At 34.0% G+C, this 22,061-nt stretch overlaps 1 protein-coding gene across 2 annotated transcripts in view; it reads left to right on the top strand.

Annotated features, from left to right (window-relative positions):
* Window positions 1–22,061, top strand: part of LOC150102730 (uncharacterized) — a 326,709-nt gene that overhangs the window by 63,671 nt on the left and 240,977 nt on the right. For both annotated transcript variants that reach the window (XM_090398982.1, XM_090398983.1), the window contains exon 3: window positions 10,703–10,960. In XM_090398982.1, coding sequence (XP_090255108.1) covers window positions 10,703–10,960 — 258 coding nt within the window. The remainder of the gene's footprint in view (window positions 1–10,702; window positions 10,961–22,061) is intronic.

The following is a 22,061-nucleotide window of genomic DNA, read 5'->3' as shown; positions in this document are numbered from 1 at the left end:
CCTTGGCACTCTATCGTATGCTTTCTCCAGATAAATAAATGCCAGATGTAGCTCCCGTTGTTTCTCTTGAAACTTTTCCATCATCTGCCGTAACCCAAAGATAGCATCTGGTGTTGATCTACCAGGCATGAAGCCAAATTGTTCCTTTGCAATCTCCACCTCCTTCCTCAATCTTCCATCAAGAACCCTTTCTAGGATTTTCATTGTGTGGGACATCAACTTTATTCCTCTTGTTAGATCTGAAATAGGCGACTTCAAACTTTACTTTACATCACCATTCCAGAATCTAACAATTAACATAAAAACATACTTGCATACTTATCTTTTAGCGCAGTATAAATATGTTTTTGTTTATAACAACTTCCTATATGATGAACTGTGAATTTTGTGAATTTTAAAGTTTTATATCTAAGTGTCTAGCATGAATGTAAGTCAGAAAAAGGGGCAAAATAAGAGAGGAATTATTAATGAAATATTGTAAGTGAAAGAATGTGTACTATTCAACAACATAGGGCAAAGATCACCCTAAATACTGTAAGATCAGGGTAAGCATCCGCGGGCATCACATCTTAGAAGGCATCATGATGCATACGTTCCCCGAAACAAGAAGTCCCGTATGTTAATCGGTGAAGTCACCCAAACGAAGACCAATGGGTGAGACAATAAGATATTTCAAACTCGGAAAGGTGGCACTCTAGGAGAACAAATAAAACCCGCAACACGGAAGTAAATGCTCCTGTTTTTTCTTGTTCCTGAGTTTCTCTTCGTGTGCTCTGAGAGTTCTTCGCGTTTCAGTTCTCATTTCTGAGGGCTGACTTACAATAGAGTTCGGTATGACACCGCAGTAGAGTTTCGGCAAGACTAACCGCAGGCCGTGGTGAGAAGATCATCGACGTAAAAACCTAACCAGAAGGGTAGCGTCCAGCCCAGGCAAGCACATGTAACCCACGTGGTGATAAGGTCGAGACAACCAGATTCGAAACAAAGAACGAAGGATGGCAGAAAACCAAAGAAAGAGAATAGATAAGTACTCTCACTTATTCTAGCCCCTTTTGAGAATTGACTAACATTTAAAAGAACGCAATCTGAAATTTGTATTAAAAGAAAGAGTGAAGAATTAAGATCTGTGTAAATGGCTATGTTTTCTTGAAGCGAACTTTAAGGACTTTCAACCAGATAGAGATTCTGTCATGTTTATTCCGAGAGAGGTTATAAAATGTGTTAAAGTACCTTAATGTCCAAAATGAGTTGTAATCGTAAATGTAATATGTATTGAGTTATTGAATTTACTGATATTTTGAAGTAAAGTACTAAAATGCTTTAAGACTGAGAGAGTGAATGAAAGGTAGAGGTTTAACATTAGATTTGATGATCAATTTAACTTGTATGGCATTACTAACTGAATTTAATAAATGTTTTGATTCTTTACTTATATGTGTTTCTGATCATGATGACTGACCCTGACCCTTCATAAAACATCGAACCTAAGAATGTGTGTGTGTGTGCAGGAATACCCCAATTGAAAGTAAGGGCACGACTGCAAGTAAGAGTAAAATTATGCCAGAGAGCCCGAGTTTCTAGGAATTAGATTTATATTGTTAGTAGCACCTGATATTCTGTAATTAACCTAAAGGCAGAGTGTATCTCTAACCTTAAGGCTCAGGCTGGCGCAGTAAAAAAATAAATTTGCCTGAGTGATCAAGATAACTTATAGAATTCAGGGAACGGGTAAACTTCTGGAGGCCCTTAAAGGTTAAGTTACATAAGAAGGAGCATATGAGAAGCAAGACATAAGGCTAAGTTTATTATTAATGTGGATCGTATAACAATGATGCAACCTACTTAATGTGGAGACATATGCGATAGAATTTGATATTGCGACTGTATTAATAAAGGCTAAAATTGAATAAGTTGTCCTGATATATCAATGAAAGATACAAGATACACATAAAAATAGAAAAGAAGGGACGACACAACACTCTGTAATTTTTACAGTCTTGTGCATCCCCTTTACCCTTGTAGATGGGAACCAGAGTACTCTCTCTCCATTCCTTGGGTACATTTTCCTGTTGGCAAACTTTCATGAACAGGTCCCTCAATTCCCTCTTCCCCCAGTGCCTTCCATGCCTCCACTGGAATCCTGTCAGGGGCCCCACTGATTTTCCATTCCTCATCCTCTTCATGGCCTCCATCACTTCCACTCTACTGATGTTCTGCACCATCCCCTCAGAAGGCTGCCCATCTTCTCTGTGAGTCCTTGCATTTTCCTCATTCAAAAGTCCCTCAAAGTATATTCTCCATCTGTTTCTTATGTCCACATCCCTCCATAATACTCTTCCTTCAGCATCTTGTGATACCTTCAGCGCCTGTGATACCTGAAGAAGTTGATCGAATTTGATCTGAAGATCAAATTCGATCAACTTCTTCAGGTATCACAGGCAAAAATAAAAAATAACAGAGACATGAAAAAATACATTAACAAATCTAGTATAAAACACACAAGTACATTTAAAAACAGGAATGCTTCCTCGAGTTCCAACTGAAGTTGACTACGTGCGTGAGCTGACACGAGTGTGCCAGTATTGGACAGTGGCAATGTGTGCATCAGAAATGTTGTAGCTAAGGCTGTTATTAATATGAGATGAATCAAGCGATATTTCTCTAGATTCAATTATTCCTCTTTCAAGTTCATCATAGCACACATGGATATTAGAAGTTTGTGGCCAGTCTACGAGGTGTTGGCAGCCTTCATCCGAGTTGATAGAGAAGAGAACGTGGCTAGAGAGAGCGCTGGCCCTGGTTCTGTTGTAGGAAATGTCTCTTTGGTGTTCTTCCATGCGTAAAAGGATGGATAAATTATATATATATATATATATATTATATATATATAATATATATATATATATATATATATATATATATATATATATATATATTAATATAAATAATATAAATAAATAATAAAAAATAAATAATATAATATAATATAAATAAATAATAAAAAAAAAATAATATAATATATAATATAATATATATATATACATACCGTTCCAACCTTAGTGATATTCACTTCTGTCTTTAGTCTACAAAAACTGCACCTACTTTTCCTGACAGAAAATCAAATCTCAACCTCCTGAAACATTACTTGTAACTTTTCCAATTATATGTTGTGTGAGTCTTTTTTGCCCCAGAGATATAGTTTGTACATATGTTCACTATGATATATTATTCAAAAGAGTATCCAACTCAGAATATTCAAATTTTTACTTCCTTTGATTGAAAATCACTCTGCCCCATTCTGTCGAATTCATCTACTGTCTCCTCTCCTTAATGCCAACAGCCATTCCAGACTTTTTGATTTTCTTCAGTCCAACTTTCTTAACAGTGAGGTCATCTTCCTTGGATACTTCAATGTTCACAATACCAGGTGGCTCTCTTCTTTCAATTGCACAGATCAAGCAGGTAGAGAGGATGAGGCATTTGCAATCACCAACAATGTTACACAAATTCTTCACATGTCTACCAGAATACTAGACAATCCCAACCACTCTTCAAACACCATGGATCACTTCCTTACTAGTGATCCATCAAAGTATTCTGTGAATGTTTTCTCTTCTCTAAGCAACTCGGACCATAGTCTAGTTGCTTAGAGAAGATTCCTCTTTTTCACAAACATGACACAAGCACTTACATCCATGCTTTGTATGGCATTACAAGAAAGCAAAGTGGGATGAAATTCACAACTTCTATGCCTCAGTTCTTTGATTGGATTACCATACATCATTTTTTCAGCACCTATGTGCTGAACAAATCGCTGAAATAATTCTTATCAGCATAGAAACATTTATACCCCCCCATTCCACCCTAAATTCTTGTCCCCTATCTAAACTCTGGTTTTAACACAGTGTGCCATGGCTATACAAGAGAAGAGTCGAAAATATGGTATCTCACTTTCTTCCAAAATTCCATCTTCATATACTGCTTATGCCAAAGCCTGGAATGGCTGCAAGAAACTATCAAAACATCAAAAACTGATTTTGAGGGAGATAAAAGCAGGAAACTTGCATCCTACCAAATGGCAGGCAGTCATGCCTTCTGGTTTGTTGTCAAAGCTCTTGTTGGTCATAAATTCTGCCCAACAGATATTGCAGCATCATCACCCCCCCAAAAAAAGCCAACCTCCTCACCTACATCTCCTCCCATTCTTGCATGACTGATCATAGATGTATCCCAACCATTCCAAACACTCAACACGTGATGCTAGTTTGACCAGAAAGAGATCAGAAAGATCTTGTTTAAATTGGAAATCAATACTGGTCTGCAAGGCTGGATTGACCATAGTGGTGATTACAGATGTACGATTTATGTTCATTTAAATGGTTAGTGGCTGATTTACCAGTTTGTCTGATGTAAGTACCCTGTTCTTCCAACTTGCAGGAAGAACAGGGTACTTTGTATACTCCAGGCACTGAGAGAAGGTGGGGGTGGAGTGTTGATCTTTGGTAGAACAGATAAGGATAGCAAGTTTCCACCATAAGTGGCTTAAAAGTTGTGTAGAGGTTGTACTTTTTTAAAGATCTGGCTATTTTTTCCAATATGCCAAGGACGTAGGGGATGGTGATGGCATTTCTGAAATCCTTCTGAAGCGATGGTCAAGGAATGGAGAAGGAACTGATTATTTTTTTAACTCTGTAATCACTTTAGCCATTGGATAGGAAGGTGTTGCGTATATGGTTGAGTTCAGTTGGAAGAGAGTTTCCACTGGAACAAAGATTATAGCCTCTATTGGTTAGAGTTTTAATGATGCTCTATCAACTATATGACATAATTAAAACTCTAACCAATAATCCTATAATCTTTGTGCTGGTGGAACTTCTCTTTCAGCTGAACTCAACCATATACACAACACCTGTGTGAGTGGGCTTTCTATATATACAGTGAAGGAGAGGTTACCATTCAGAAGGCTTGTTACTAAGTTGTCTGGGAAGGGTAAACTATTATTATTTTTCTTTTCCATTGTAAACTGGATTCTTGGATGTACTATTGAGGTGACTGAGGAAGGAGTCTAATGTGTCTGGGCCATGAAGCCAAATAGAGAACACATCATCTATATCTTATTCAGATAGAAGGTTTGAAAGGGACTGACTATGGCTCGTTTTTCAAAATTTTTCATGTAAAAAGTTACAAGAGGGGATGAGAGGGAGGAGGAACGCTCATGGTGGTTCGCTCTATCCATTTGTAAATATTTTACCATGGGCAGCCCTTTGTCTCCACTTTGCACAAACTATTTTTTGAACTATCTAGAAGATACTCTGTTCTCATCTATTTGTTCCCCAACCCTCTCTGTGGTTTTGTTATGCTGATGATCTTTATGCTGTTTGGCCTCATTCTGAAAATGAACTTACCAGTTTCCTACATCGGATCAGTAGCCTTCACCCACAAATTCAATTCACCATGAAAAAATTAAAATTCTGAAAGTTTGTTTACCTTAGACATCCTTCTTACTCGTACAGCCTCCAGTGTTTATCAGATGTATACTTTTACTGGCAGATGTATTCATCAAAAGTCTGCTCCTCACATATCTCAAAAAATTGGTGTTATCAAGTCATTAATTAATAGAACACATAATCTGTGCTCCTCTTGAGACCTCAAGCTTACAACAAGAACTTCTTACTATCAAAACTTTAATGGAATTAAATGGTTACACCCCTCATCAAATCCAATGGATATTTGATTCCTATGTTCCAACACCTAAGGATTCTTCAACAGCCTGCAGGGTTCCAATTCCTTATATTTTTGGTGTTTCTGAACCTGTTGGTAGAATTTTGAAGAAATAATCACCTTAATCCCACATATTTTCCTATCAAAAAAATTTCTCATCTGTTGCCATCAACAAAATACAAACTGTTGCCTCTATCTTTAGCTGGTGTTTACCAGATAATGTGAATATAATTTGACATTCTTTGAGCAGATTCTTAGGCCGTTCTATGAAAAAAAAGAATTAATGACCATCAATACTATAGTGAATACAAGAAACCTCTGAAGTCTGTAGAGCACAGTATTGACACTAATCAGTATTCTGCAGGATGAAGCTTATCCTCTCCATAGAAGCAGTTTGAAATATGAACACCTTTTCAAATAAAGTTGTGAAGCTCTTGTACATCGGCCTAACCTGAATTGAAGCGATTGTCTCTCTCTTGCAAAAGTTTGGGAGATTCTCATTTTATGTGAATATCAAAAACAGGTTTAATATTAATATTCATTTCTAGCACACAGCAACCATTTCTAATTGACCAGCTGTTGTATGTATCTTATATTTCTTTTCTTTGATTTGCTTTGTTTATACACACTGATTATGTACTGTTATTTTCAATATGAAATATCTGTACTTTCAGTAACGTTTATAACGTTTATTTGTTCTTTTATAGTTATGCCACAGGTACCTTTAAAGATTATACTGTATATATAATTTATAATCAAACGAAATTTATTTTACCTTCTCAGAGAGAAAAAAAAAACAATTGTTACATATAACTCAAAATCAGAAATTTACTAGTTTTAATGTTCTAGGATTAATTAATAATTACCTGGAGAGGAACATTCTTCAGCTTGTATATAATCTGGCTTCATTGTGGTTTGGTTGTTTGTGTTTGAATATTGTGAAGGTCTGTTGTTTCATGTGTGGCTTTAGTACTGATGAGGAAATCGCTTTGTCCTTGAGACAAAGTTTTGAAAATTATAAATTTTGGGACAGAATATTTTCATACATACCATTCATATAATATGAATGGTATGTATGAAAATGTTAGTATGAATTGGTTTCTACTAAACTAAAAATACTATACTTTTTTTATTGCCGTGTAACAATGATTAAAAAAACTAAATGTAACTTCTTTTTCTCTTTCTGAGGTAAGTTTGATGGTGGATTTTGATAAAAATAGAAAGTCATAAAGGAATTTAGCTCTTTTAGTCAAATGGCAGAACCTCCATAGCTTAGTTGGTTTACACAAGCCTTTTCGTTGGAAAGATAGGTTCGAATCCCATCTATGACATAAGGAACCTTTATCAGGTGTTTTCAGTTTTAAGTGGTGAGTCACCCAGTCTCACATGGAGGTTGAGGTTTTTTTTTTTACTCCTGAAAACTTTTTGTCTCTCAAAATAGGCACACTGGCTGGAAGAACACATAATGTACAAACATAGGACACTTTGGGAATAAAGACTAACCAACCTATTCCATTACATTTGGTTTCAGATACTTGCATTGTGAAGTGTAGTTCAATGTGTAATGAAAATCAGGAATGAAGGAAGTCAAATGGCAAAGAGAGCACTTATGTGTATTGGGAGGACTGTTGGAATGTGTTGCAGGTGGAGAAAATGCAATTATTGCGAATGAATTATTTACAAAGAAATATTTTGCCATTGAGTGAACTGGAGTATTCTCTCATAAATAAGTCCTGGAATTGATATAACAGATGATAGTGATGAAAGTATACTTTAACTACAGACCTCCCATTGATGGCACTGGCTCCTTTCATTTTTGTTTATTCTTTTCTCCATGTATTCTTTATTTTACTTCTGCTAAGTCTTTTCTACTGTCCTGTTTTCAAGTCTGCTATCACTGGGATCAAATGCCTTACCACCATGTTTGCCATATATATGGTGTGACATGTGGACCTCTGGAAAAGTTGGGATCCTAGTATTCTTGCACTGCTTTGGCCCCTATTTCAGCAAAACCGGCAGCCTTCATAGCTCACTCAGATCAGTTAACTACTGAGCTTTCACAAGTCAGTGATGTTGCAGTAAGTTTCCTTCCATGTGGTTTGGGGACAGGATACAAAGCTTGTTGTGGTGCCAGTGTGACATGCAAGATGGCCCTGGCATTTTATTTTTGAGCACAGTCATTGTTTGCTGCTGCATAGTAGGAATCCTTGTTTAGTTCTGTGATGGGTAGGAGCTCTGCACTGATTTCTCCCTCCTTTTAAGAATGAGTCTTCCATCTTCAAGTTATTGGGAAAATGTCACCATTATTTATCCAAAACATCCTCTCAGAAACATTTGGAGCAACTCCTGCATACAACATTATTTGAGGAAATACCAATCACAATAATACCCTCCACACAATTCTGAACTTTTCCCAAGGAGCAATATCAGATTGAGATTCATCAGTGTTCTTGTTGAGGAGATTTGCAGAAAATTAAAAAAGTGTGGCAACTATAAAATGAATTTTCATATGTAGGGATGGTATTCTAGTGCCAACCAGGGACATCATTCGTAAGATGTAATACTTTGAAAACTCCAACATCAGCAAAAAGAAGGTATAGCAGTTATTCTCTCTGATAGGCTATATATACTGAATCCTTTGAGCTGCTTTTATTATTATTATTATTATTATACGGTCATCTCCATGGCATCAGAAGACTCATCATGGGTGACCAACACTAACCTTTATACCGACAGTACCTACCATACTTCTCGTTAATATGTTATGAGAATGCTTGTTGTTGGTAGTCTATATCAGGATGCCAATTATGCATTATCTCACATCATATTTTTTGTGCTGAAGGTTGTTGCACACTACATGATAATTCGTTGCTAATGCAGTTATTTCAAACGAGGAAAGGAAAGATTGGTATACGTAGTAACCAGGGGCGGCTCATGCATAGGCACTGCGGAGCTGCAGCACCCCCAATTTTTCTCGGTATATAAATATATTTATTAATTTATTTATATTTGCTTGTAATATTTAATTTTATCATCAACAATCTTATACAATTCTCTTATTTTGTATAAAAAAATAATAAAAATCCATCTTGTAGCACTTAGGAGGGCAAAGGACGCTAGCAGCACTGTGTTTACCACGGTGTCATATTGCTACGTGCACAAGCATATGCACGTCATAGTGGGAGGCGAGCTATTAGCATAATGCGGCGCTGTCCGTCACACAGTTCCTATTGTTTATATGTTTATATTTACAGTAGTAGAGTGTATGTAGTGCTTATCGTGTTTACTCCGTCTCTTTAAATATTTGGACATTACAATTAAAGACATAACATTTGTTATAGTGTTTATTTTAGAACATTATTTGGGTTATTGACAATTATGACCTCAGAAATGCAACCTCAAGAAATAATTGATAAAAATTCTCTTGGCAATTCCCATCAGAGCCTGAATGCTGTTTTTCAACATTAAAGAGAATAAAAACATTTCTGAGGAGCACTATGAATCAGGATAGGTTAAATGCACTTGCGATGATTTCAACGGAGAAAAAATTCTTCAACAATCACACAAACATCAAGGAAAAAGTTATTGACCTTTTCGCTCGAAACAAAACAAGAAGAATGGATTTTATTTTTAAGTAATTTTTAATTATACCAAACTGTATAATTTTATTGATAATTGTATGTATATTTTGAAAGTTGCAGCACTCCCACAATTTCAAGCCACGAGCCGCCACTGGTAGTAACTATAGTGAAATCAAGCTAAATATTTTTGTAAGTGAATAAATGAGAGAAATAGCACAAGCGATTTGTAAAATAAATACAAAAATTGCAATACCATAGTTCTTCTAACATGATTTTGGTGATGTCAGCAGGAGCAGATATACAACTCAGGGTGAGATTTCTCATAGCTGGTATATAAAATTTTTTTATCCATATGCCAATATGAGGTAATTCGATTTCTGTTCCTTTACAAAGAAAACAAAAACATTGCTACACTGAAAAAAAAAAAAAAACTAGGAATTATATATTACTGAAGAGATATTAAAATGATTATTTTGGTAGCAGTGGCAAGTTGATAACTGGTTTATGGTAGCCACATGGGTATATTAGTGCAACAAGTTGCTAAGGAGCTGACTGCTCCCTGCATGCTTGCAACTAGAAACTTCCAACCAGTAATATAATCACACAAGCTCTGAAGACTATTTCACTAAAAAAAAAAAAAAAAAGTTTGCATTTGCAGTGAGAAATGAAAAAATGTATCAACAATGATATACTGTATATTTCCGAAGAATATACTATCAACCTACTTGCACTGGTAGGAAGTTATTGTTTATGACATTACGACAACGATGCAGTCCTAATGTCAGAAGTATTGTCATGTTCAGACTGTCTGATGTAGCAGTAACAGGAATGGTATGCTTGTGTGCGAGTAGAGTATTGTTCATCTTTTTGTCTGATACTTTATATATACCCAGCGTTTATAAATTTGTACAAGAAATTAATATAAATATATACAAATTAATGCACTTATATACATTTTGGAACTATTCTGATATGCTAATTTTCTTTTTATTTTTATACATCACACATACCAATTTTACCATATTTACTTATATATTTGTTAGCTTTCTTTTACCTCTTAACATGGTGCATTATAACTGCAGATGCTGCACCATAAAAATTAAACAACCACCTTACCAGGATTTTTTTTTTTGTGGGGGGGGGGGAAGAGGGTCAGGACATCAAAAAGAGATTTAATGGAAAAGTTTGTACAGGGAGCAGAAAGTGGGAACTTATAGATGAACCTCCAGTTTGTTCCTAGATTTTACAAATCAAATTGCTGACATTATTAATCATATATTTATCTAAATAATTTGATTATTAAAGAAGTCATTCATTTCTTGAATTTTTATCTCACCATTCACTTTTGATTAGTTTGAAAATACCTTTGCATTTTTTACATATGTTAACTTCTTTAACAGGCATGCTATTCACTTTCTGAAATTGGTGCCCAGCAGTATGATGCCTATGGAAAGATTTTCACTGTCAAGTTGCAGTACATTTTTTACAGAGAAAGGGTCGGTGTGCGTCCTGGCCAAATAAGTAAAGTTATGCAAGGGCAGATCACAAGTGTTGGTCAAATTGCCAAACTTGGACTTCCTTTGGAACATTCTCCTCAAGTATCTCAACTTCTAAAGCTTGGAACACAGGAGTATTCAAGTCTAAAAACATTTGTGCAGGTAATCTCCCTTTTAAATCTTAAATAATTTGATTGTTTCATTGTAGGTTGTTTCATTCAGAATTTCTGAATCATTTATTTTATCCAAAACTGCATAAAATATTTTACCCATCTACAAGAAGCTTTTTGTTTTCTGTTCTGTAGAGCAAAAAGCATACCACTTTCATTTTGACAGGATGCACTTTAATCTTCATTGTAGTGTCATCACTATTCATCTAGTAACTTGATTAAATATATATTTATTATTACATGACACCTCCAAGGAGTCCAAAGACTCATCGAGGGAGGACATCTACTCTACAACTCTCCATCTCCACCTTTACAACTCAACTCTACAGCTCAATCCACCAACTAAGCAAAGCACATCATCTACACCAATGCTATCTACTGCCCACCACTAGTATTTCCACAGACAACATGCCCATAGCAGGATTCGAACCTGCATTTTGGCTGGAGAGCAGATACTCTAACCACTCGTCCAACCAGGTCGGCATAGTTGTTTGGGATCAGGTAAACATCCCAAAGTCTGTTATTGCCGAAAATAATATATGCACTTTTTTGCAATTTAAGTTTTATGTGACTATCATCCAGTAAATGTAATAATATGAAGTTTATGTAGATCTATTTTTCATGTGTACAGTGCTGCTAGCATGTCAGATGTTTGGAAATATTGGAGGTCAGTCTATCTCTAATATCTGAAGTAAGCTTCAAAAGTATTTTTAGGGTTCAAATTCTTGAAACTAATGAAGTGAGTAATTTTTTTAATTTCCTCTGTCCAGATGTTGAAAATTATTGGTTACTCATACTGCTGTTTAGAGAGAAAACATGTCTAGAGATGATAATTAACTAACCAAATTTATTTAGCTAGGCACAAAGGCACAAAGAAATACAGTAAGTACATGACTGTAGACACCAGCAGGAAGACAGACAAAATAAATGTAACATAGCTAAGTCTAACTTGTACATTGAATGGGTATAGTAGTGGAGTGTTGATGAAAGTTTCAAGATGATGGGCTTTATTGAGGAAGGTATCATTGTGATTGTGATTTTGCTGAAAGTCTCAAGATGATAAAATCTTCTTGATTTTTAACAACATAATGCATCTGAATTTGTTTACATTTGAAGAATGTTATAGTACTATGGCAGATTCTGGAAATGGCAGATTTATATCTGCTTCTGTACAGAAGAGATCTTCCTTCTTTGCATATTGTTGGATCGTACTTCCTTGATTTTGATCCGCCATCTTGTTTTAACTCTGTTCTTAAACAAGTAATAAGTTGCTGGTTGATTACTAATTTAAATATAGAGAAATTTATATTTTTAGACTGTGCCACTCTATATCTAGATTAGTCTAATGAAATGTAGTGAAACCAAGCATCAACTATTTCATCATCATCATCATCATACGTATCAAGGATTTAGGCCTAGTATGGCCTGTTCCGGCCTTAGAAGTCATCGTTGAATCATTTAAGAGGACGTCCTGGTTTTCTTTTTCCTAATGGCTTGTACTTTAAGGCTTGTTTTGGTAATCTTTCTGTTTTCATTCTTTGAACGTGTTCCATCCATCTATGTTTATATTTTTTTTTCTATTACTGGTTCTTGGTTTAATTCTTTCATAATATCTTCGTTTCTTTTGTGATCAAATAGGGTATACTTTGCAGTTTTTCTCATAAACTTCATTTCTGCTGTTGTTAATCTTTGGTTGTCATTTTGTTTTATTGTACAGATTTCGCTTCCATACATTAAGACCGGTAGGGCTAATGTATTGTATACTTTTAGTCTGGTTTGTTTTTGAACTAGGTTTGGTTTAAATATAGAGTTAATTACTCCTGTTATTTTTAAATATTTTGCAATTTTTAAGTTTATGTCTTTTTCATTTTCATAAGTGATCATACATCCTAGGTAGTTAAATGAAATCTGTTCTAAGATCTTGTTATCTAATACTATTTTAGTTCTTGCTGGATCTTGTTCTTTAAAGGCCATAGTTTTTGATTTTTCCGTTGATATTATCATACCATAATCTTTGGCTATCTCATCTAGATCTAAAACAGCTTTCTGTAAGTTATCTTCAGAATTTGTAATTATTATTTGGTCATCTGCAAAGAGGAGAGTGTTTAAGTTAACTGTAGGTGAAAGTTTAATTCCTTGATGTAAATTTTTACTCCATTTTATTATTATTTCATTTAAGTAGATATTAAAAAGAGTTGCTGAGAGGGGACATCCCTGTCGGACCCCTTGGTTTATCTCTCTCGTATATGATAGCTCATGATTTAATCTTATTTGTATTTGATTATTTTCATATATACTTGTGACAGCTTTTAGGATATTATTTGGTATTTGTCTTTCTTTTAATATGTTAAATAATATGTTTCTTTTAACTTTGTCAAATGCTTTTTCAAAGTCAATAAATGCAATATGTGTTTCTAAATTATATTCTCTTCTTTTTCTCTATTATTAATTTTAGGCAGAAGGCTGGGTCTATACATGATCGTCCTTTTCTAAATCCATTTTGTACCTCTAGAATAAAGTTTTCGGAATATTTCATTAGTTTGTTATTTAAGATTCTGCTGTATATTTTGTAACATGAATTTAGTATACTGATACCTCTATAGTTTTTAGGGTCATCTCTATTACCTTTCTTAAAGATAGGAATCACAATTGCTTTTTTCCATTCTATTGGGGGGGGATACCAGTTGAGTAAATTTTATTTAAAAATAATAAGAGTCTTCCTTTGAATCTTGTTCCTGCGTATTTATATAGTTCTGAACCTAGCTTATCTTCTCCAGGTGATTTTCCGTTTCTTGTTTCTTTCAGGCTGATTTCTAATTCTTCTTCAGTTATTTCCTTTTCATTTTCGTTAATTCTTTGCCAGTTGTCTTTTTTAAAATATTTGTCTGTCCACAGTTCTGTGTAGTAATTTAGAAATTCTTCTAATTTCAGTTCAGTGTTTAATTTTATGTTTTCTTTGGTATCTGCATTTAGGTGTTTCAAAATCTTATATACATTGGGTCTTATTTTATATAAATCATCTTCTAAATTAGAAACAAATTTATTCCATGATTCTCTATGTCTTTTTCTGACTTCTCTTTTAACTATGGCTCTTATTCTTTTATATTCTATTTCATCTTATAATCTTTTACTGTTTAAAAGATTAGAATTTGTGATAGGCTTCTTTTTTCTTTTTGATTATTTCTTTGATTGTATCATCCCAGATCTTCAGTTTTTTTCTTTTATTGAATTTTTTGGTCTTTCCTAAGCTTTCATTTTCTGCTGCATTTAGTATCGTTTTTATATTAAACCATTCTATTTCTTCATTTTGTTTTACTTTATCTAGATACTGGTTAATTCTTTGGTCATATAGCCATTGTACATTTGTGTCATTCAATAGTCTAGTTTTATAAACAAATGTTTCAATTTTTCTTTCTGTTCTTGTTACTTGTAGCCATTTAGGTGGTAATCTTAATTTTATTTTAACAAGGAAGTGGTCACTGCTTATTTCATATCCTCTTTGAACTCTAACATCTAGTGAAAATTTTGATGTCTTTTCATTTAATAATAAGTAATCTAATATTGATTTCCATCCTCTTGCTGCCCAAGTATATTTATGTATGTCTTTATGTTTATAGAAGGAATTCATTATTTTTAGGTTATTATAAACTACAAAGTCAATCAATTTTTTACCATTTCTGTTTAGAGTGTGTTCTCCATGTATTCCTATATTATTATTAATGTTCGTGTTTCCAATTCTTGCATTTAAGTCTCCTGCTAAAATTATGTAATCATTTTTATTTATTTTATTATATATGTTTTGTAGCTGATTATAAAAATCAATATTATCCTGTTCTCTTCCTTCTTCTGGGGCATATAAACCAATTATTGTTAAATAGCCTCTGTCTATTTTTATTCTAGCTTCTATTATTCTTTCATTCCATAATTTATAATGTTTTGAAAGGGAGTTATGAATCCAAATCATGACTCCTGCTTGTGCTCTTTGGTCTCTGTCGACTCCACTGTATATCACATTAAAATTTTCAGTTCTCATAGTTCCTTTTAATTTCTTTTTTGTTTCAGTGATTACTGCTATTTTAAAATTTCTTTCATTTAATAACTGGTCTAATTCTATTTCTTTATATGCTATTCCTCTTACATTCCAGTTTGCTATGTGTATTATATTTTGTTGTTTCCAATTTTGTTTTACCTTTTCCATTCCAGGGTCGCTTCCCATAGATTCAATCCGATTATCTTTTTCTGTCAGCTTACAAGTATGGTTATGTTCTCCATGGCAGGGGACTAGCCTGACGATGGAATAGTTCAGTGGTAGGGCTGCTACCTTAAGGCTTCTGAACTCGCCTTCTTCCGAATTTAAACCCATAGGAGGAATAGGGTATATTGAAGGGGAAAGGGGAGATTATAGAAGAAATATAGTAAGGTTTATAGAGAGGACATAGTTGTAAGGCCAGAAATGAAAAGACTCCATGGCCCTCGAGTACTCTAATAGCACAAGGGTCATAAAGTAAGAAGAGTTGGCTGATAAGGCCTTATAGGAAAGATTAAAGTAAGTGGGTCTTCCTCAAAGTAGAAGAAGGAGAGGATAGATCCAGCTAGGGGTCCATGGCAGTGCCGCTTCCCTTACAATCAAGATGATTGCCCCTTATGGCCCTGTTGGTCCACGAGTCCTTATTCAGTATATTCGGACCACCCCACCATACACACACACACACACACATGGTGGGCTCCCCTATCCGCCACCCAGGGGACGCGCTCTCTAGGGGTTACAGGGTCCCCTGAGAGACTAGTTTTATATCAATATCAACTATTTTTATATCAATATTATTTCTTATGTAGACCGAGTTTATTTCTTATGTTTGAAGCTCCCACTAGGTCCAATAATTTCATGAACGGTGCAGTAAAGGAGATTCAGGCATACACAATTTTAAAATCATCAAAACAAAACATTTAATTCTGGGTTATATATTATACATATAAACTCAGTTCTGAGAACAAGATAATATAAATGTCTTAGCTTAACTGGTCACAACATCTTACAAATTCAGTCTATGGGCATTCTGCTATCAGATTTATAGCTTTCACAATATTAAAATAACTTTTAATAGAGTTCAATATCACAAAATCTCTTAGTAACAAATTTTACTATTATCACACAGTCAATAAAGTCTCAATACATTAATGGTGGCAACAACTGCTTCATGGATATACACTTTCATACTTCATGCTCCAGCTGATTTCAGCAAAAAAAATGTTACAGTTAATGTGGGGAATAACAGGAGGAATTTCACATATATCTCTGCACTGAAGTAACATAAAATTGGACAGTTCTTACCGGATAAATCCTTTGCTCATCAATTTCACTATGGGCACACTTTATAACTATATTTACTTAGCACACTATGGCAACACTATTTAGAATAAATTTTCTCAATGATAGCTGAACCATTAATGGTCGCACTTCACGTGTATGGACGTACTTGGATAAAGGAAAATGCTCGTTCCTTCTTTTACACTTTTCGACCAATTCAGCTCTCTGTTAAATTTCCATATAACTAATGGAACACGTAGTAATTCTTTAACTTCTAGAATTATTCTCAGTTGCCTATTACTTTTCCTGTCCTTAAATAGTCCAATTACAGCACTAAAGTTCCAGACACAGCAATCCTTTGCATTCACTTTGCTGCCTCTCGGTGTTCTCCTTGTCTGTCTGTGCTATTCTCAATGCTCTCGTGTCTCAGAATGGTCGGTCCTGAAAAAGAGAAGAGCCTCGATTTTCTCTGCTCTTAGTTTATATACCTCCCTTCTTTTTCCCCCCAAAATTGTTTCTCACGCTCTCTTATGTCAATTCTTTCTCTGCAGTTGAATACCATATCTCGCGATCCAAGCACGCGCTAGCTATTTCTAGCCCGTCTCTATAGTAACAAATAAAATAAAATAAAAACAGAAATATTACATAACATTATACCTTTACAACTGGTAGTAATAAATAAAAAATTAAAATATTGTAATTCACATAAGGCATATTAAGCTAATATATACAATTCCTCATAATATTAAATTAGGAATAATCAAAATAAACAGAATAGTATTTCACTACAAGGTCCTATCATTGCTAACATATATTTTAGATTAATTAATAAAATTTTATAAATAAACTCAAGGCAATTACATGAATAATAATTTACAATCATGGGATTAATATCAAATAATTTTTACAAGTATAGCCTTTGGTATGGTGGATTAAGTTGGATTCTGTAAGGAATATTAATAATTTAAATTTCTCCTTATTCAAAATCCAACAATATCTTCTTCCATTTGATTCGGTGACTGTATCCATGGTGCATGGTCTGCTCTCTCCTGTAACAGCTATAATGCAGATAATTGACAGTTTGTTTATTCCTGATGGATATTAGCTGTTTTTCCAGTATGTCCAAATTATTGGTCTTGTGTTATGACCATGTTGGATCTGAGTCTGTTAAGCCACAGATATTGTTATTGTATAGTAAATTGTGGTAATACATTGTTTTGCTACTTTTGCAATATATACCCTTAAGTATATGAGAAATATGACTTCTGCTAGTGAGATATTGTTTCTTATTATTTCTTATTATATGAGCATCTCCATGGAATTTAAAGACTCATTGCAAAATGTGCCATAACTGTTATTACTTATCACATTTCGTCTTGAACTCATTCACTGATGAAGTATGTTGCAGTTTTTTTTTTCTAGATCAATCCTGTAAAACTCCTGTAATCATTTTATATTTTTACAATATGCCTGTTTCTACCTGTCAACCAATTTTTGTAATTCACAAAGCTTCAGTATGTTCTCATGAGGAACATTCCATATTCCTATGATGATCATCATTACTTGCTTGTAGATCCTCATCACTATCCTCATCTCCAAGAAACTGTTGATTAGATCTGTGTGCACAGAAGTTGACGTGTGACCATATCACAAGTCTTAAAAATAAGCAGTATCTCTTTATCTGTCTGTCAGTATGTTCAGCAAGTATTTTGGCCACTTTTGCAATATGTTCTCTTAACTTCAGCTCTCTGTCTGCCATCAACCACGCCTCATAAATTTTCTGCAGGTAGTTCCATCAGTGTAGCATATAGTTTGTAATTTTTTTGGATCCCAGAGTTCAGAACCTTATGCTTTGTCACATTAAACTAACAGTCATTATTCTCTCAAAATCATCTCCATTAACTATTGCTATATCTAGTTTTGCATCATGTTATTTATCTTCTGCCTTCTTACTAGTCTTCCTTTGGTTCATGTTCAATCACTTTTACACATAGCTTGGCTGTCTTACATTGTTGTCTATTCTCTCCCTCTCTCTCTCTCTTTTCTATATTTTCCTGCACACCCAGGCAAGAATTCCTGGCAAATAAGTCAGCAGGGACACCTGATGACTTATTTGCCAGGAACTCTTGGGCTGCATCTTTATATCTTCACCACATGACTTGTCTGGTTAAATCTGAAGCATTTTCTTCAGATGTTGCTGGTGGGTCTCCAAGGTTTGGTTGCTGTTTTGAAACTTGTTTTTCTTATTTTTATATTTGGGTCTCCATATATAGTTCACTTTTTAAAGCTGTTACACTGATTCTTGTTTTGAACACAAATTGTATTTTTTTGTTGTTGCGGTTGTTGCAATATGATGTTCATTTTTATTCTGTTTAAAACTGAATGGTGATCTCTTTCAAATTCACTGTATACTCTTATACTAGTGCAGAGATATGACTATTGACAGTACGTAGTTAGTAAGATTTTTCTTATGCCTTGTTTGTTCACTCCATTTTCACTTCTTTATGTCAGAACATGGCATTTGTAATAACTTTTCCATATCCTGAACAGAGATTCAGCCAGTACTTACCATTATCATTATCCTTTTTCTTGAAAATTTTCCAAAACATTTCTTTACATCTAATAATCATTCTGGCTCTACTATTCAGATCTCCCACAAGAACCAGCTTTTCCTTTTCTTCATGTCATTTGCTTTGCTGTCTCAAATAATTTGGATAATTTGTTTACTTTTCCTTTTATGGAACCGTCTTCAGGCACACATAAAGCTTATTATTCAGTTTCCCATTTGGTAATTTGTCCAGGTTACTCTGCTTGAATCATCACTTATGATTTTTCTTCTTCTTCCTTTTTCCCTCTTTTACCTTGCAGTGTCGAGGGTTTTCTATTAATTTAACCACAACTATACACAAGGATAAGGTCGTCAGCCCTATGCCTCCCAGTGTATCCTATGTCTGTAGAAGCATTGAGTTCTCAAGGCCGGTTTGCCTGCTTGCAGGATGAAAAACCCTATATAAACTGAGGAGAAAAACCTTGCAGTCCACTCCTAAGACTGGCTAACTTGGTTATGCCTGAGAAAGATCCTAAGCTCCTCACGTCACCGACGGGAATCGAACCCAGGACACGCCTTTCCCATTCATATGGTTGTGAAGCGCATAGCCACTCGGCTAACCGTGTGGAATATTAGTTATGTTAATTTTCTGACATACAATTGCTATGGTATCAAATGGAGAGATTTTTGCTCTCTTTAGGTTCCTGCATGGTCTCTGATGAAAACCAACGGTTTCAAAACAGCTATCAGGCCAGAGAAACATAAATTAAGCACTATCGACAGATCTACTCTTTTAAGTAGTGCAAACTAAGGCAATACCGATGTTGAAAGTTATATTCTCATAAGCTCTCTGGCAAATTTCAAAACTGTAAGTTTATATTTCACTATAAAATGTGGATGGATCCATAATATCCTTCATTTTTCGCCACATAGTGAAAAAATAATCTTGAATTTCCTATGGTCTTTTCAGCCAACTTCCTTTTTATTATTGGATTTTCCTTCCTCACTATGGCTGTCACTTTCATGGCATTTTTATATTTTTTTAAGAGGAGTCATCAATCAATCAACTCTGTCAACTCTTCCCAATAGGAATGGCAGAGAGAAGGAAAGAAACTCTATACGAATAAATAAATAAAATCTAAAACATTAATTGAAGGACAACTTACTGAAATGGCAATTCATCGAAAAAGCATTTAATCAAATAATTCACCGAACTACAATTCACTGAATGGCAATTCATAGAAAAGACATTTCATTGGATAAACAATGAATTGAACATCAGTTCACCATATGACAATTTGTTGCAAAAGGAAAGATCAAGAAAACAATTCACTGGTAATTTTTCGTTGACTTCCTTTCATAATTCACTGAAAGAGTAATATTCTTGTGAAATATGGTTTAAAAATATTTAACAATACCTGACATTATTCAAGATGCAGACAACTTGTAATAATTATTTTATTGTATTTTATAATATTATTCTGTAGACCCACAGGCTAATTTATTGTAGATGTTGATTTATCTCAAAAAATAATTAAATATAGCAATACCTTGCACATTGCAGTTTTGAACAGTTCAGGATTTGCTGTAGCATGGTTTATAATTTTTAATAATTGTAAACAAAAATTAGTGCCAGTAGGTACCTTACTGCATTCCCAACATGCTAACTCTACTAAAACAGTATTGTAATGGATTTAACATACTGAAGTAACAGATATATCAATGTACATTTGAGTGTTATTTTAGCTTTGGTTCAGCAAAGATGTGGTCTTTCTACAGAACTTTTTTTTCTTTCTTTTAAAGAGATGATCAGCATTCATTGTGAAGAATTTACAGAGACAAAAATACGTGTTGGAGTAATTACTTTACTTATAATTATGAAAATAACACTCGATGTTTGCACCTCTGTATTGAGGTCATCATATCGAGGACACAGCCTACGTGACACTACACAAAAGTAAGATAAATCGAAATGCTTTGTTAATTGTTTATCCTAGCCTGACCTCTGGTGAAAAAAATAAAAATAAATGAAATGATAATAACAAATTATACATAAATATAAATTAATTAACAAAATAAAATAAATTTTTATACCTATCAGTATAATAATATACAGATGATAAAAAAATGTAAATAAATAAAAATTAAAAGTTTTATTATTATTTGTTTATTTTTTTCACTAGAGATTACACTACGGTAAATGATTAACAAAACATTTAGATTTATATTACTTTTGTGGCCTGTGCGTATGTATGTTTTCCTGATGATGACCTCAGTACAAAGGTCCAAACTTTGAGTGATATTTTCATAATTATAAGTATTTATTTATTTTTTATTACATACAAGTACCCTTTCATGTACAATTATATAAGTTCCTACAAAATAATTCGTATTAAGTGAGCTTTTGACTTTTATCAGATGTTAATCATCATCTTCTTCTTCACGCATTAGATGTAGTATCTGTTGCGACCAAGACTTCATCTTCTTTAATAGTATCTTTTAATCTTTTTCTAGATCTTCCTGTTCTTCTCTTATTCTTTGGTTTCCAACTATAGACTTGTTTTATTATTCTATCTTCACTTTTTCTTTCCATGTGTTCAATCCATTTTATTCTTCGGGTTGCTACACAATTGTTTATTGCTTGTATTTCACACTGTTTTCTTATATTTGTATTTTTTTATTTTATCTAATCTAGTTTTATTTCCTATTTTTCTTAATATATTCACTTCACCTGTGTTTAGCATTTGTCTTCTTTTCCTAGTGTCTGGTCTTGTTTCTGCATTATATGTCATAATAGGCCTGATTACTGCTATATAAATTCTGGTTTTTGTCTCTACTCTAAGATGTTTATTTTTCCATATTGGTTTGTTCAAGCATTCTGATATTCTTTCAGCTTTTGCAACTTGTTCTCTGACTTCTAGAAGGGGCCTTCCTTCCCAGTTCAGTTGTATACCTAGATAGTTGTAATTGGTTATTTGTTTGAGATAAAACAGTATTGCTCGAGAAACCAAGACAAACATGTTAATCATAATGAATAATAATATCAACATTGTGGTTTTACATAGCATGGAACTTTTTTGATACCTATTAACTGTGCTATGCAAGGTATTACTGTACTTTTCGAAATGAAAAGAGTTTATTTACTGCTGTTGTTCTACTTCACACCCTATATATATACATATTAGAAATATATATTGAGGTCTAAAGTAAGTGTCTGGAAATAGTTTTGTGTTTGGT

Source organism: Typopeltis vanoorti, chromosome 10 (genome assembly GCF_054136105.1).
Source record: "Typopeltis vanoorti isolate ZY-2024b chromosome 10, IOZ_Tvanoo_1.0, whole genome shotgun sequence".
In the NCBI taxonomy this organism is placed as follows: domain Eukaryota; kingdom Metazoa; phylum Arthropoda; class Arachnida; order Uropygi; family Thelyphonidae; genus Typopeltis; species Typopeltis vanoorti.
This window is presented reverse-complemented; position numbering and strand designations above follow the sequence as displayed.